The sequence below is a fragment of the Halichoeres trimaculatus genome, unplaced genomic scaffold (assembly GCF_033239565.1).
Source record: "Halichoeres trimaculatus isolate MK-OKI-2021-1 unplaced genomic scaffold, fHalTri1.1 fHalTri1_scaffold_15, whole genome shotgun sequence".
Lineage (NCBI taxonomy): Eukaryota > Metazoa > Chordata > Actinopteri > Labriformes > Labridae > Halichoeres > Halichoeres trimaculatus.
This window is the reverse complement of record NW_027437193.1, coordinates 26,583,517-26,598,462: the sequence shown is the minus strand read 5'-3', so window position 1 is coordinate 26,598,462 and position 14,946 is coordinate 26,583,517. Positions and strand designations below refer to the sequence as shown.

Sequence of the window (14,946 nt, the reverse complement as noted above, 5' to 3'; positions counted from 1 at the left end):
AGTTTTAGTTCAGTCTTTATTTCATTCTTGATATCATAAAACAGAAGTACAATACAAAATAAATAAGTCTCAAAATGAATGTAAAGGAGCAGAAGGAAGAAAAATCTTGTAGTATCTGTCCCTTCACTCAGCAGAAAATAAGGCCAGCATGCCTTTAGCTTTGCAAAACAAAGAAAAAAAAGAAATTGAAACGAAATGCAGTCTTGGTAAAAAAAAAAAAAAAAAACTTTCTTACCTCAAAATCTGTTTTTGTCTCAATAGAATCTGAATGCACCTCTTTTCAGCCATGACAATCACTATGTGTGATCAGGGTGAAAGTGGTTAAATATTGAAATGATCATATGACTCATATCTTATCCCTGATTGGTGGAGTTGGTAGTGACATGACTCTCCCCATGTTACAACCGTACCCGGTCTCCCCTACTATAAAACTATCAGTCTTGAGGTTCACTTGGCTTTGCTTGCCGTCATCAATTTTCATTATAATCTGTGACAGAACCACTTTATAAAAAGAAAGAACAAACAGAACTGAGATTACTGCCCAAACATTTCTTAGTAGTTTTATTGTGTAGCACAGAGAACTTTCATTTTCTGTCTGAACAATTTGTCCTCCCTCAAACAGAAGGATGACAAGAACCAGGAAACAAAATGAATTTCTGGTAGATGTCAAAAACCATTTCCTAATGTTTGTTCTGCCCTGTCTTTGGATCACACACCTTGTACAGCTAGCACTATACTCATGATCAAGAGGAATAAAGGAATGGAGTTCCTTTCATTTTAAAGTGTTTCAGTACAGCCGGGCTCACACCCACGCATCAAGAGATAAAATCAGCTTGGATTTACTTATAATTAAACAGACACTAATCTCATACATATCACCTCAGCACAGCTCCACGCGTCTGATTTTTCAGTACTAATACGAGCCCTTTGCTCCTCTAGGGTTCAGAAACGGCCACATAATCCTCATTGTTTCCTACTAATCTGATCTGTTGATATAAAAACCTGCTGCACCTGAACAAGAAGTATTTGTTCCTTATCACTGGGTGTGATGGACTAATACTTAATCTTACTACTGTCTCACAAATCAAATGACTTTTTAGATTATTATTTTCAGGTAATGTGAGAATGATTTGTTCTATCACAGGACAATTCACTTACAGTTGAGCTTCCTGCAGTTCCTCTTTGGAAGTGTTCAGACAGGCCCAGAAACTTTAAACCTTTACATTTCTCTGAGGATCATTCAGGCGACAATGATCTCTCTCACATGTGTTTGGAATTTTCATCCAGGTAGCCACCGTGCTTATGTTCAGTGGCCCATGGTGACAGTACACAGTCACGAAAATCAATGTGACTCTGCTCCAAACAAACACCTGCTGAGCACAGAAGATAATTATCTGAAAATGCTGGAACAATAAAACCATGACAAATGTGCTGTGCTGAGAGGAACCAGCAGTGTTTTTACAAATGAAAGTAATTTTTGAAGAACACAACATTTTGTTCTTTTTGAACAGTAATAAGCAAACTGATAATTTACATGTGGTGTTTTTGTCACAGCAGCCCCCCTACAGTCATCTATCTTTTTGGGAGGATTTGTGGAAACATTCCTCAAAGAGGCCAAAAATAACCCAACTGTAGTCCAACTTTAAGTTTTAGAATAGAATAGAATAGAATAGAATAGAATAGAATAGAATAGAATCGAACTTTATTGTCATTGTAACAAGTACAATGAAATTAAAGTCACAGCAGCAGTCAAGTAAACAAAAGTAAGAAAGTGTATAGAAAGTGCAAAAAGGTCCATAAGAAAATAGATGATGACAGCTTGTCCATCATTCTCCAGTCAGCCAGCCTTCACCTCCACAGGGTGATGCTACTCTGCCCTCTGGTATTCCCTTTGCTGCTGGGTTAGCATGGCTAGCTCGTCCATCTTGTTGGAGATAGATCTAATGTTCCCAATAACAATGGATGGAAGGACAGGTCCATGTCGTTACATCTCAGCTCACACCTGAGAACCAGCACATCGTCCTCACCTCCTTCTCCTCACCTTGTGGGAAGACATCAGGCCTTACACCAGTTAGCACTGACATGCTACAGGCTGCTAACAGCTAAGTTCACATGTAAACAATGCAGCCATACTTACATGTAGGATCTCCAGACAGAAACAGGAGAAAAAGTAGTAAAAATATTGCTGAAGCCACAAAAAGTTTGGTGCCCATGAGCCTTACAAAGTAATGATCCGCTCCAAACACGAAGATTATGGAAAAGAAACAAAAAAATTACAAGAAACGGACAAAGAAGAGAGAGCTGCTGCAAAAGGCAGCTATAGCCAACCGGATGGTGCCTAGCAACTCAGCGTTTTACTCAGTGTTTTCAACTAGTGTTTTACCTTAAAAATACAAAACATTTCAGAAGTCTTATAGAATTTATGAGTCATTTTTCACTTTTTAACTATCCCTGACCTTACCTTTCCTTGCGTCCTACCTAGAAAAGTTTTCATGCTGACAGTAATCCCCCTTTATACCTGTGAAGACCATCGGCTGGTGAAGACACATTTTCTTGTTATACATGGTCTAAACTTAAAGTAATCTTTAAAGCAAAAATAACTCTGTGGTCAAAAATGCTAATCTCTCTTAAACTGGTAGCAAACACTCAGTGTTTACCAAAAGCTTGATAGAAATCAGAATACCTGAACAAAGGTGAGTACAGCTGAGTGTCTACAGAGTACTGTTGAGGTGAGGTTGAGGTGAAGAGAGTGAAAAAAAAGAGAGAGAAAGACAGCTCAGACAGCTGGACAGAAAGTGGCCAAATCCTCAAGATTAAAATCTTTGGTGTGAAAATAACATGTTTGAACACATACTGGTTTTCTACTGTGCTATCACCCAATATGTACAGTATACAGCTAGCATGTGAAAGTGCATTTCACTCATGATAGACATATGTGTTATACTTCATTTTTAATTGTCTCATTTGACCTGAAACACCAGAATTAAAGTTTAGACTGTCCAAAATACAAAGCTAATGCTTTGTAGGCACAAATTCCCCAAATCTTATAAGTGTTATAACCACACCCAGAGGGCGAAGATACGAATTAGCATATACACACAAGACGCTACAAACACATAACTCCAAGAACCCTGGTGATACACTTTTAAAGTAAAAGTACTTGTGTTCTTAAAAACCCTCTTTGATGGAAAAAAAAAAAAATCATGAATCATGGCGAGTTCAAAAGAATCAATGAAAAGATCCCTGTAGCCTTTTGAGAACAACTTAGCCAACTTCAAAGCACATTAGCTGAACAAATATCCCCAAATACCCAGCAAATCTCCACAGTTTGTAAAGAGAAAAAAAAGACATGTTTTTTTTTCTGCTACACTCAATATATGGCTCATAAAACAGTCCATTTCCATCTGTTTGGTAGTGTAGAACTCCAGGATCAGGATGCTGAGGCCTGATCAGGGGACGGTTGTTTACGATACTGGAGGTCAGAGCTTGTGTCCCTCAGTCAAACATGCTGTGAGCTATTTGCACAAATATTTCTTCCACTTTTTGTTTGTTTATCTCTGTTTGACAAGCAGCATGATGATCATGTGAAAACACTTAGCTTGTATCTATCAGATCATAACAAATGCTGAAATAGAGGAGGCAGACCCTTTTGGTAAAAGTCAACACAGTTTTAGATAACAACACACTACAATAAACTTTTTTTGTATATTTTGAATTTATTTTTCATGTCCTAAAGATATGAGAAAAACAACTTTATGTAAAGAGTTTTTGTTAAGTGTTGTGTTCTTGCTGTAGGCTATAAGTCCTCCTCTGATGTCTATCTGTACAGGCTGAGCTGGCTGTACAGCAGGAAACATTCAGTACAACTCTGCTGAATTTACATACCTTTGTCCCACTGTGTACAAGTGTAACTGTGTGAATGCATCTTTACAGAAACATTATATAGTGTTTTGTTTTGTTTTTTTTCCTGGGGCGTTAGGACGTTTTGAAAAGTGAGTGCTGTCACATTTAGGAGGTTACTTTAAATAGTTGTAAAATAAAAGCTAATAATGAGGCTGAGGAGGAAATGCATTCATGTGTCTGTATCAGGAGAGCAGGGTAGTGTTGCGCGAGCCACCTGTAGCAACTGTTGCCATGAGGTGCTGAAATGTTGCCAGTCTTTCCTCGCTGATTGGTTCAGTCTTCGTGACAGTTCCCGCCTCTCGAATCTGATTGGCTGATTATTCACACTACACTTTGCTTGTATTTATCGCCTGCCTCTGGCTTCTGTAGAGCTACTACCAGGAAAAGAAGCCAAAGAAAAACATACGAGGCGTTTTTTTTATGAGTATGAACACCTGAGTGTTGAGTTAGTGAGAGTGTGTGCAGCTTTTTACAGTCACGACAATGAAAAGCAGGAGGTTCTCTTTGGACAGCGCTGTGTGAGTAATTTTGGTACATGTATGTTGCTTTTGACTATCTCTTATTTTTATAGTCATGGCAGTAATTGGTGGTAATAAGTCACTTAAATCCGTCTTTTATAGCAGGCAGACATTGTAAATAACTCTTTCAGGCTCCAGGTGTTCAGTATTTTTAGTTTAATCTCACGCTGCTGGTTAAATAAATATCAAATCGTCCTCCAGAGACCTCTGCTGTCACTTAGATCCTGCAATTTATAGCTGGAAAGTTAGTTTTCTCTGCCCCTATGAATGGTTTAAATAGGCATAAGTACTACATTTACAGCAGCTTAATTATTTACTTTAGCGTGCATTTACACCTCAGGCTAAAAATACATATGAATGTTACATCATTCAATGCATTCACTGTGGCTGTAAGTGTACAACATAATCTCTGTGGGAAATCAGACCCCACCTGAGAAAACAGTAGAGTTGAGAATGAAGAAAAGACAATCCAAACACAGGTGTTTTTTCTTCAACAATCACATTTACTTTAGTGTTAAAACTCATTATCTTGTATTTTATTGTTTTATTTATTTACATTAGGTTCATTTAGATTATAGTACTCACTGCATAGTCCTATCTTTAATAGTTTTGTGATACTGCAAGCTGTAAATCAAACTCTCCCCAGAGGGTTATACAGATATCTTTGCGTCATCAGTCTAATTTTTATCTCCTGCTTTCTTGGGGACAGCTCTGTGGATCCAGCAGCACTTCTTGCTAAGGCGGGGAGCAGCAGCAGTCGAATAAGTGGAAGAAAATCCAAACCGGGCCAGAGCCTGGATGATGCACGGATGGAGATCCAGGAGCTAAATCAAAGCCTCAACACCACCGCCTCCATCAGGTAGACTCTGCCTTCACTGTGGCACCATCAGAAATCTGATATCCACACTAAACCCTGGTAACATTATCTGTGTTGGTGTTACACATCGAACTGCTTTGTTTGTGTCCTAGGGAACAGTCCATAGCAGAGGAGAACCTTGAGCGACCAGATGGGCTCATCAACAGTAATGTAAATGTGTTTTATCGTGCTCCTTTAAAGCTTTTACCTTGCAGCACACCTCATGTTAAAACCCAGCGTCTCTGCTTTGAAAAGTTTTTATTTTCCTGAAGCTGGGAGCTGTTTGGAATAAAATGACATGAAACTCTCTGAAATAAAGGCAGCTAAGAGACAGAAATTCCCTCAGGTGTTCATAAAACCCAAAGCTCACAAACATTTATGAGTCTGTTAAAATAATGATGTGGCTCTGTCATGACTAGCTGATACACGGCTCATATTTGACAAGCTGCACAAATCAGTTAAGAAAGTGATGGTATGTCACTGCCTTGCTCTGATTAAAATCTCTTACTGCAGCTATAAAGTCATTTTTTTCCAGAAAACCAGAGCTGTCTTCAACACACAGCTTTGTTTAAGGTCTTAGCTGAAAGCTCTTTTCAGGGATGACAGTGGAAAAATACAGCTGAGGCATTTATTTCAGAAAAAAAACACCAAACCAGCTTTTTTTCCAACTTACACAAGAGCTTTTTAACACTCAACTATTTCCCCCACAGAGTTTCAAAAAGCACGACAAAAACTTTCGCAAGCTTTTCCCAGAGATTCCTGAGAAAGAGAAACTGACACACGGTGAGCTGACATTCAGATTCCTGCCAAATACTGTGTACTAGGTGAAGCGTTGGGTGAATGATGGTGCACACATGACGTAAAGTTTTTTTTTCTTTTGTGAGAAAACTTTTTTTTCCCAGCTTTAGGTGACGTTGTGTTTGCATGTGTGTGCATATCTCTTGCAGCATTTACCTGTGCCCTGCAGAAGGATGGACTGTATCATGGAAAACTCTACATTTCTCACCACCATGTTTGTTTCCACTCATCCGTGCTGCTCAAAGACACCAAGGTAACTGACATGGAGACTCATGAGTGATAGATCCTAATGCAAAAGGTTCTTGTTGATTATTTTAGTTGAGAAGAACATATTTAGACCAGTTAAGTACAAAGGTTTTAGTTTTGTAGAAAGTCACAGAAAAGGCTGTGTTTTATAAAAGGAGGAGTGGACACGTCAGACATCAAAGGAAATTCACTTTTTTCTCTAGCATAATGGACTTTTCCCTCACTTCAACTGAAAATTATTCTGATAGATAATTGTATTATTTATATTAGTAACAGTCTGCTCAGTCACTTTGATTATCCTTGTTTTATATTACTTTTATATTATTATATTAAATTGTATTTTATTATTCTATTTTATATTAAATTATCTTATATTTTGTTATATTATATTATATTATATTATATTATATTATATTATATTATATTATATTATATTATATTATATTATATTGTATTATATTATATTATATTATATTATATTATATTATATTATATTGTATTATATTTTATTATATTATATTATATTATATTATATTATATTATATTATATTATATTATATTATATTATATTATATTATATTATATTCATTATAAAAAGTTAAATGAAAATCTAATGGCATTAAAAAAACAACTTCATTTGTCAACATACAGGTGGCGATTTCCGGATGCAGCGTCAGTGAGGTGAAGAAATATAACTCCGCCTTATCCATGCTGTCAATTAAGACCTCTGATGGAGAGAAGGTCAGACTACACTCTAAGAATATGTTATTTTTGCTTTTTTTTATTATCATTATGTGTTTTGCGAGTGTGATAGAACAGTATAATGTTGCAGTTAACTTTTAAATGGTGAGCTGTCAAAACCTGAGTGTCCCAGTTTTACACCTGAACCTTTCATCGGGCTCGAGAAGATCTTTGCGGCAGTAAAATCTCTTGAGGGTTTCTGCCTCAGTAACATGAGACACATCTGTGGGGAATTGTAATCATAACCACTCCTGTAAACAGACGTCTTTCTCTGTTGTTGAACTCCATAACCACAGAACTGGAAATAGATCGCTAATGGGAACCTTTTTATAAACTCGGAGCAGGATGAGGACATGGCTACATGAGTCATCAGAGCCTTTACTTTAGTGTCTTTTCATTCATTTTTTCATATGATCATCTGTCTGTAATCCTAACAAAACATCAGAGCTGGCTTCATTGAGCTCATGTACACAAAAAGATAAAAGGTAAATGTGCCTATGCAGCCCTGAAGTGTCAGGTTAAGTGAAGGCAGGAAGTGAATTCGGCATGGACATCCTCAGAGTGACGTTACTCAGCAAAACTGAAATGTAATGAAGTGTTTCTTATTCGCTGGAAAAAACTGAAATCTTGTCAAGTGTTTTTCTCTTATATTTAGTAAAAATGTAAGACTTGATATGAGCCTCTTTCACCTTACCAGTCCAGAAAAATGTATTACTTCAAGTTATTTAAAGACAAAAATGAGGTGTTAACTACCTGTAACAAGTAAGAAAAAAATCTTTCAGTGGGGTAGGAGAAATGTGCTCGTCAAAATTAAAATAATGTCTTAATATAAGCACATTTTTTTACCCCACTGGTAGATTTTTTAACTCGTGACAGGCAATTTAGACCTCATTTTTGTATTTAAATAACTTGAAGTAACAATTCTTTCTGGACTGGTTAGGTGAATGTGGCTCATATGAAGCCTAAAGAGACATTTTTACTAAAAATAAGACAAAAACACTTGATAAGATTTCATTTTTTTGAATTGCTTTAAGTAAATTTGTCTGTTATAATCAATATGAGCTCATTTGCTGACAGGTCCAGTCTGGTTTCAAGACATTAAAAGACAAAAATGCTTAAAATGTCATTAGATGAGGATAATGTCTTGATACAATAAACTTAACTTTTTTCACTCTTTACAAACAATTTAGGCATTTTTTTTCTTTGTCTTTTAATATCTTGAAATAAGACAATTTCTGGAATTTTCAGATGACTGTGGTTAACATGAAGTCTGATGAGATATTTTATATTGCCTATATCTCAGTTTTTGTCGTGCACCAATCTGTGCACCTGTCAGTCACAGAATCTTCATTGGAAATATTAACTCTAACCAACATCTGCTGATCTGAAAACATGTTTATAAGCTTCATTATAATCAGAGTGTAAAATAAAAACAATCTGGTGAAGTTTTTATGAATAAAGAAATTAGTCAGTGAGATCAAGAGTATTTGTTTTTTAATGATTAGTGCTGAAAATGACCTTGAATATAAGTTCTGATTGGGATCCCCAGAATAACTTACTAATTCCTGTTTTTTTTTTCTTTTATCAGTACTCGTTTGTGTCTTTGAGGAACCGGGAGCTGTGCTACAATCTCCTCCAAAATATCTGCTCATACGCACAGGTAGGCGCCTCACTAATCCTTCCACTGAAAGACAAACAAACAAAAAGCAAACAAAGTCTCAGTTTGAATTTGTTTTCTTGTCATTAGTGCCGGCAACACGAGGGGAGTCCAAACAGCAGCCCTCATCTGTCCTCTGCAGAGAATGAAGCTGAGCACGACAAGGTGGTAAGTCTGCTGCAGCGTGTCACCTACAGAAACGTGGACTCTCAGGGCTTTACCATGACTGCAAAATGTGTTATGACTTTAACCTTCAGTGTCCCTGTTGTTGACAGGCCTCTGGTTATTCAAGCTTAGAGGACAGCGTAGATCATAATGTGAGCAGACAGGACAGCATCCAGCTTGATAACAACTTTCCTCAAATGTCCAGCGAAGGTGAGAGGAAGACACGGGAGAAATCTAGAAACCAGGATTCGTTAGGATTGTCTTGTTTGGCAGTTTTACTAGAACAGTGGTTCTCAAATACGTAAGATTCGAAAATGTATATTGAGAAAACAGCAACCAAGCAAAATTCCTTTAACACCATTTATTTAATCAATTTTTGAATCTCATATAAGTTTAAGTTCTTAAACTGAATATTATACCCTATAGACGTGAATAGTACAGCGCTGTGTTTTACATCTTTTCTTTCAACCAAAACTGCTTTGTGCTTTCACGGGGGGACATCACTGAAAAAGCTTGAGAACCACTGATCTAGAAGAATCTGAGATCATCCCATTGAAATCAATTAATGCTAAAACAATAAATTGATTGATACGGATAAGAACAGGAAGTTTAATGAGTGATTGTTACTTTCTAGGTCCTTCCAGGACAAATTCGACACGTCACAGCAGCGTAACCGAGACCGACAGTGGAGGTGTGTGGAAGAGCTCCCATATAAACACACATATGTTAACCAGTATTCACAAAGCAGCTGTTTCCCTCTCAGAGTGGAAATACAAATATCTGGTTATCATGTCACATTACTTTGCTGGTAATGCAGGTTAAAAACACTCACATGTCATACAATTCACAAAAAACTGTTTCTGAATGAGATAAATGAAGAAATTAAATTTAGGACTTTGCTTTCACATCTTGCAACTCTACAAACAATAATTTAACCTAATACAGGCAGTGGTTTAGAGCTTATAGTAGAGAACAAGTGATCAAATGTGTTTTCACCTAAAATAAGTCCCAGTCTTTCTACAAAATATCACTAAACATTCACTCTCCAGTCCATTCTCAGCCCAGAAGAAATGTGATTTTTATGCTTATGATTGGAAATCTTAGAGCTCATCAGTACCACATAACACTTGATCATCCCTGGCAGGAGTTTAAAGCCAGAGGAAAACGGCTCCCTCTGTGATTACAGTCTAATGTATTTACTGAAATTAGAAATAAGGCTGAGAGAAGAAATTGCAGAGGATTTAATGTGTTTTTTTTTTTAAATCTTCGAGCTGGGTCGTGGATTTGGAGGATCTTGGAGAGAGTTGCACCATTTCTCTTTGTCAGTGATATGAGGAACCTGAGCATTCTCTTCTACATCTACCTGACACTGTGAGTACAAATAATAACAAGAATTAATTCCCTCCAGTGGGTTAGATTGAGTAATTGACTTGGTGTAATTCTGATTATACTTTGACTTGAATATCTATTGCTAGTTGCGTGAAGGTGAAGGTGAAGGTGAAGGTGAAGGTTGAATTTATTGTCCCCGTGAGGAAACTGATTTGCATTAGAGTGAAAAAAAAAACACACAAAAACACAACAGCCACACACAGTCACATACACTGTCCCACTAAAAGAACAGAACTCTGAAAGACAATATGGACAATATAAAAATACAACTCACTGTACATTGTCCATTAAAAAAAGAAAAAGTACTTTAATAAATAGTCTAATACTGAATGTCTGTGGTCAGACCAGCTGAACCAGAGTCTAAAATAAAAGTTGTTTACAAATTATTTCAGTTTATTTAATTGTAAATCACCTGTGGTGCAGATGACTGCCTGGACCTGTTTTTGGTGAGGGCTCGGCACCGGTATCTTCGACCTGAGGGGAGCAGTTCAAACTCTCTGAACAAGGGATGTTTTGAGTCTGAAAGTATTTTTTCAGCTTTGTCCAGGGCCTGAGGTAAATAGATATCATGTAGGCTCTCTTGAATTTTGCTTGCAAATGTAACTAATTTTTCTAAGGGAGCTCTTTTGCGCCTCTGTTAAAGCCCCATACCAACGAACAAAGCAAAAAGTCAGAGCGCTCTCAACAAAAGCACTGTAAAACATCTTCAACATGGTTTTGTCAACCTAGAAGGACACTCATTTCTCAAGAAAGTATTGTCTCTGTTGGCCCTTTTTAAGGATTTGGTCACTATTTATGTCCCACTTAAGTCCAAAACCACACCCAAGTACTTGTGCTCAGAAACAGAGTCAATAACCTCTCCTTTAATGATAGTTGGAGAGTGTGTGGACCCCCGCCTGAAGTTAATTGTCAGCTCCTTTGTCTTTGCTATATTTAGAGGGATATGGGAATCATCACACCAGGAGATGAACTCATTCAGGACTGCTATGTAAATTCAAACCACATGTACAAACAAAAAACTTCATTCTAAGAATACAACACTATAAATTTAAAAGTTCCCAGAAGAATATAGTCTGCATGAGTAATTCTCTGAAAGTCTCTTAGAAAGTCTAATGATGATGTTAAGACTCTCAACTACCTGAGTTAGGATTTCATAAAGTGAACACAGGCCTCCTTAATAACTCCTGCTTTATTTTTATTCACCTCCACCAAGGAGGTTATGTTTTTGGGAGAGTTTATCTTTTTGTCTGTGAACAACATAACTGAAAAAGTAACAAAAGGTTCTTCATGAAATTTTCAGGAAATGTTCAAAATGGGATAAAAAAGAACTGATTAAATTTTGGAGGTGATCTGGATCACCGTCTGAATCCAGGATTTTTCTAAAGGAGTCTTTATTATTGTGAGATAGGGCAGTTTTCACCATATGTGTATATAAATCCACGATAAATGGTCAGATTGCTTTGCAAAACAACACAAGACAAGGTCACCTGACAGATGTAAAAGTACGATCCAGATCCTGGCAATATTCTGGATACTAAGATCTGAATATGAAACATGTACTGGGTCATCATCATTTTCAACACTGCCAGGTAACAAATTGTCGGAAAAACCTGCAACTAACACCGAAGGAAGTATAACATTAAAGTAGGACTAAAGTGTTGGTGACAGTAACAATATGCTTGGCGGAGGTCTGCGCTCTCTGACTGTTTTTCTACTTCTTCTATGAATCTTGCACCCAGAGGCTAAACTTTTTATGAAGCTTCTGGCCTGAGAAAATGCAATGCTTGAGATAAAATGTTGGAAATGTCATCACACAATGTTCTCTCTTGGCTCCACACTGATACAATTTACTGATATCACTTTGTTTTTGTTGAACAGTATGTTCTTGTCTCAGCTCTGCCTTTCATCTATTACAAAAAGTACTTTCCCCTCAGAGAGAGAAAAACCAAAATGCATGCCTGCCCTGATTGTGCGTCTGTGTTTGCAGGATGGTGTTGCTGCTGGTGGCGTCTGGGTACATAGGACTGAGGATCATCGCACTGGAGGAGCAGCTCAACTCTCTGGGAGCTCTGACAGATTTGGCTTTACGACATAGACAGTGAGTCGGCACAGGAACATAAAGAGAAAAGGTGAGCTTCTAAAAAGAGACAAAGCAAGAGGAAGTGATTTAAGGACTGTGGAAAAAAAAGAACATGTGACATAACTTAAACCGGTTTTGGTGACTTTTAAAACCATTACTGTACTGATAAGACTGGATGTGAACAGAGTCGTTTTGCAAGTTCAGGGTTCAGACAGACAAAAGATCAGTGATAACATTCCTTCAGTCACACCCATGAGTCAAACATGTGACACGTTAAGATGACGATTCACGCGCCTAGTGTCACACTCTAAAACAGCTCAAATACACATACCAATAAAAGTCGATTCAGTTTGTACATTTGTTTTTTTTTTAAGGAAATAATTCACATTTTGTTTATTCATCTTCATGCTTTAAAATTTGAACTGCAACTCATTTTAAGAGCTTTAGGTAATGTGCAGGCTTAAATTTGACATTTAAATCACAAGATAAACATAAAAAATGTTTTATTGTGAAAGACCAAGTGTGTAAAGATAACAGTGCAGCTATAGATAAAGTATTACACACACCTTTTTCTTTCTGATAATGCTTTCAACTTCAAAGAATAGCCTTAATTTTTAAAATCTCATATAATGAAATAACTACTCTCCATTTCCCTCTTCACTTCTTCTGCAGGTTCCAGGAAACGTAGCCAGAGGCAGCTGACTGTGGCAAACAAATCCTTCAAGGAACTCATGCAATGCCCCACACCATTAAGATCCTGTGCACACATTGATCCCTGTCTAGACTGACTCCCCAAAGCATCCTGGCACATAGAAAAGACTCGGTCTATTTGAGATACAGCACTTGTTGTAGCAATGTATTTTGACTTGGGAAGTTAACAGTTATGTAAACAAACAAAACACGATCACCTCCTGTGTTAGCATTAAGAAGCTCTCCTTACATGTGAGCACAGCCACGTCTGGTGGTGGACCACGTGGAGGAATGACTGCTTGAGCAGGAAAGTGCCAGAACTGTATTTCTCTTAGAGGTGCAATCATTTTCTGCTGACGTATATAAAAAAAAACATGATGCAATTTCTCCAGCAATGGGCCATATGGAGGCAGCCTGCAGAAGCCAACAGCTGAGCTCAGCTAGCAGAGGTTTCTGGAGCATGGGATCATCATGACCTGGATCGGAGAGGACACCAAAGAGTTTATCTTTACAAGAGGAGGGGGAACAGTCTGTTTATTGACAGTAAATTATATGTATATTGTAAAATAAGGGCTCATCTTGTGTCAGGTAACTACAAGGATACTGTTTGGTTATTCTGTAATGACAAACATCAGCCAGCAGAGGGCAGCCAATCACATTTATTAAGATTTTACTTTGATTCAGTAAGGAGCTTTATCTCTCTCAGGGCCTGCACCCCGTCCTCTCATCCTTACTCCAATTAAAATTTGTAAACTTTTGATTATAAAAACATTTTCATACTAATTTCCACTACTGTGATTTTTTTTCCACAGCAAAATTTTCTGCATATTCATGAACATTAGTATGGTGGCCCTGAAGGGCAATGGGAATAAATATTTCAAAAGCGCAAAATAAATTTCAGAAGCACTTAAACATTTCACAAACCACAATTATATTTCAAAAAAGACAAATTCATTTCACAGAATGCAAAAGAAAATCACAGATCACAAATTAAAAGTAGCCAATCACAAAATAGATCTCACCCATCACAAAATAAATTTCATGAAACTGGAAAGGGTAAGACCATGCTATTTGTCTCTGATTGGCTTAATCGAAGCATGTCAATCACGCTAGTCATCTATCATTTCCTGTCTACATTGGATACAGGCTGTAGCAGAGCCAGGGGAGCTTGATTTGACAAGGCGAGGGACATACATATAGTGGCCCCTCATTTATCAAACGTGTATGCCTGAAAAATGGCGTAATGAAAAACTGATGTTTTAAGATTATTATTTAGATCCTTGAATTAGATACGACACCAAGAATGTTTGTAACAGCTCACTGTTCTCCCGCCAATCTATAAAATACTTAGCTTTGAAAGAGCAGTGCGAGCTGTCAGCTGATTTCTCCCCATAAAAAAATGTGTCCTCTATCGGTTTACTTTGAAAATGTGAAAAAAATAAAATAAAATAAAATAAAAATAGAGAGGCTGTTATCAGTTTTTAATACACTCTCCATGATAAAGTCTTTGCAGAGAACATTCAGACTACGCTGGATCAAACTCTTAGCCTGGATTTTTCTAAGGAAGCTGTATTGATTACAGGATTTACGTTGAAGATTATTATTTCACTCCTCATAATATTTTCATACAAACGTGAACTGTGTGTAAAAAAAAAGACTAGTTATTAACAGAAGACGTTCATCTACATGAGATCACAACCTATGTGCTCGTCTTGTGGTATAAATAATCATAAAACTCCAGTCTAACCATGCGTAATTGCAAAGGATCGACACACTTCAGCTCCACTGATCTGCGCCAATTCCCAGGTAAGATTGATAAATGAGGGCCAGAGTGATTACAGAAAAGATTTCCATTTACCACAATATACACATATCACTGAACCCCAAAGTCACACTGAAAAAG

The 14,946-nt window shown here is 37.2% G+C and overlaps 1 protein-coding gene across 1 annotated transcript; it reads left to right on the top strand.

Moving 5' to 3' along the window:
- Nucleotides 1–4,254: 4,254 nt before the first annotated feature.
- On the top strand, nt 4,255–13,749 carry LOC141804622 (uncharacterized). The gene is made up of 13 exons (XM_074689158.1): nt 4,255–4,421; nt 5,131–5,280; nt 5,391–5,448; nt 5,988–6,060; nt 6,225–6,328; nt 6,973–7,062; nt 8,651–8,722; nt 8,810–8,887; nt 8,995–9,094; nt 9,519–9,575; nt 10,156–10,255; nt 12,261–12,402; nt 13,026–13,749. The coding sequence occupies exons 1-12, from the start codon at nt 4,387–4,389 to the stop codon at nt 12,373–12,375; spliced, it is 1,032 nt and encodes a 343-aa protein (XP_074545259.1). The 5' UTR covers nt 4,255–4,386; the 3' UTR covers nt 12,376–12,402; nt 13,026–13,749.
- Nucleotides 13,750–14,946: the final 1,197 nt, after the last annotated feature.

What these genes read in the sequence shown, in the direction of transcription:
- LOC141804622 (XM_074689158.1), top strand. Translation starts at nt 4,387, where the DNA reads ATGAAAAGCAGGAGGTTCTCTTTGGACAGCGCTGT. An exon ending in TTCTCTTTGGACAGCGCTGT is followed by an intron (nt 4,422 to 5,130) that starts GTGAGTAATTTT and finishes TCTTGGGGACAG; the next exon opens with CTCTGTGGATCCAGCAGCAC. An exon ending in TGCTGCTCAAAGACACCAAG is followed by an intron (nt 6,329 to 6,972) that starts GTAACTGACATG and finishes GTCAACATACAG; the next exon opens with GTGGCGATTTCCGGATGCAG.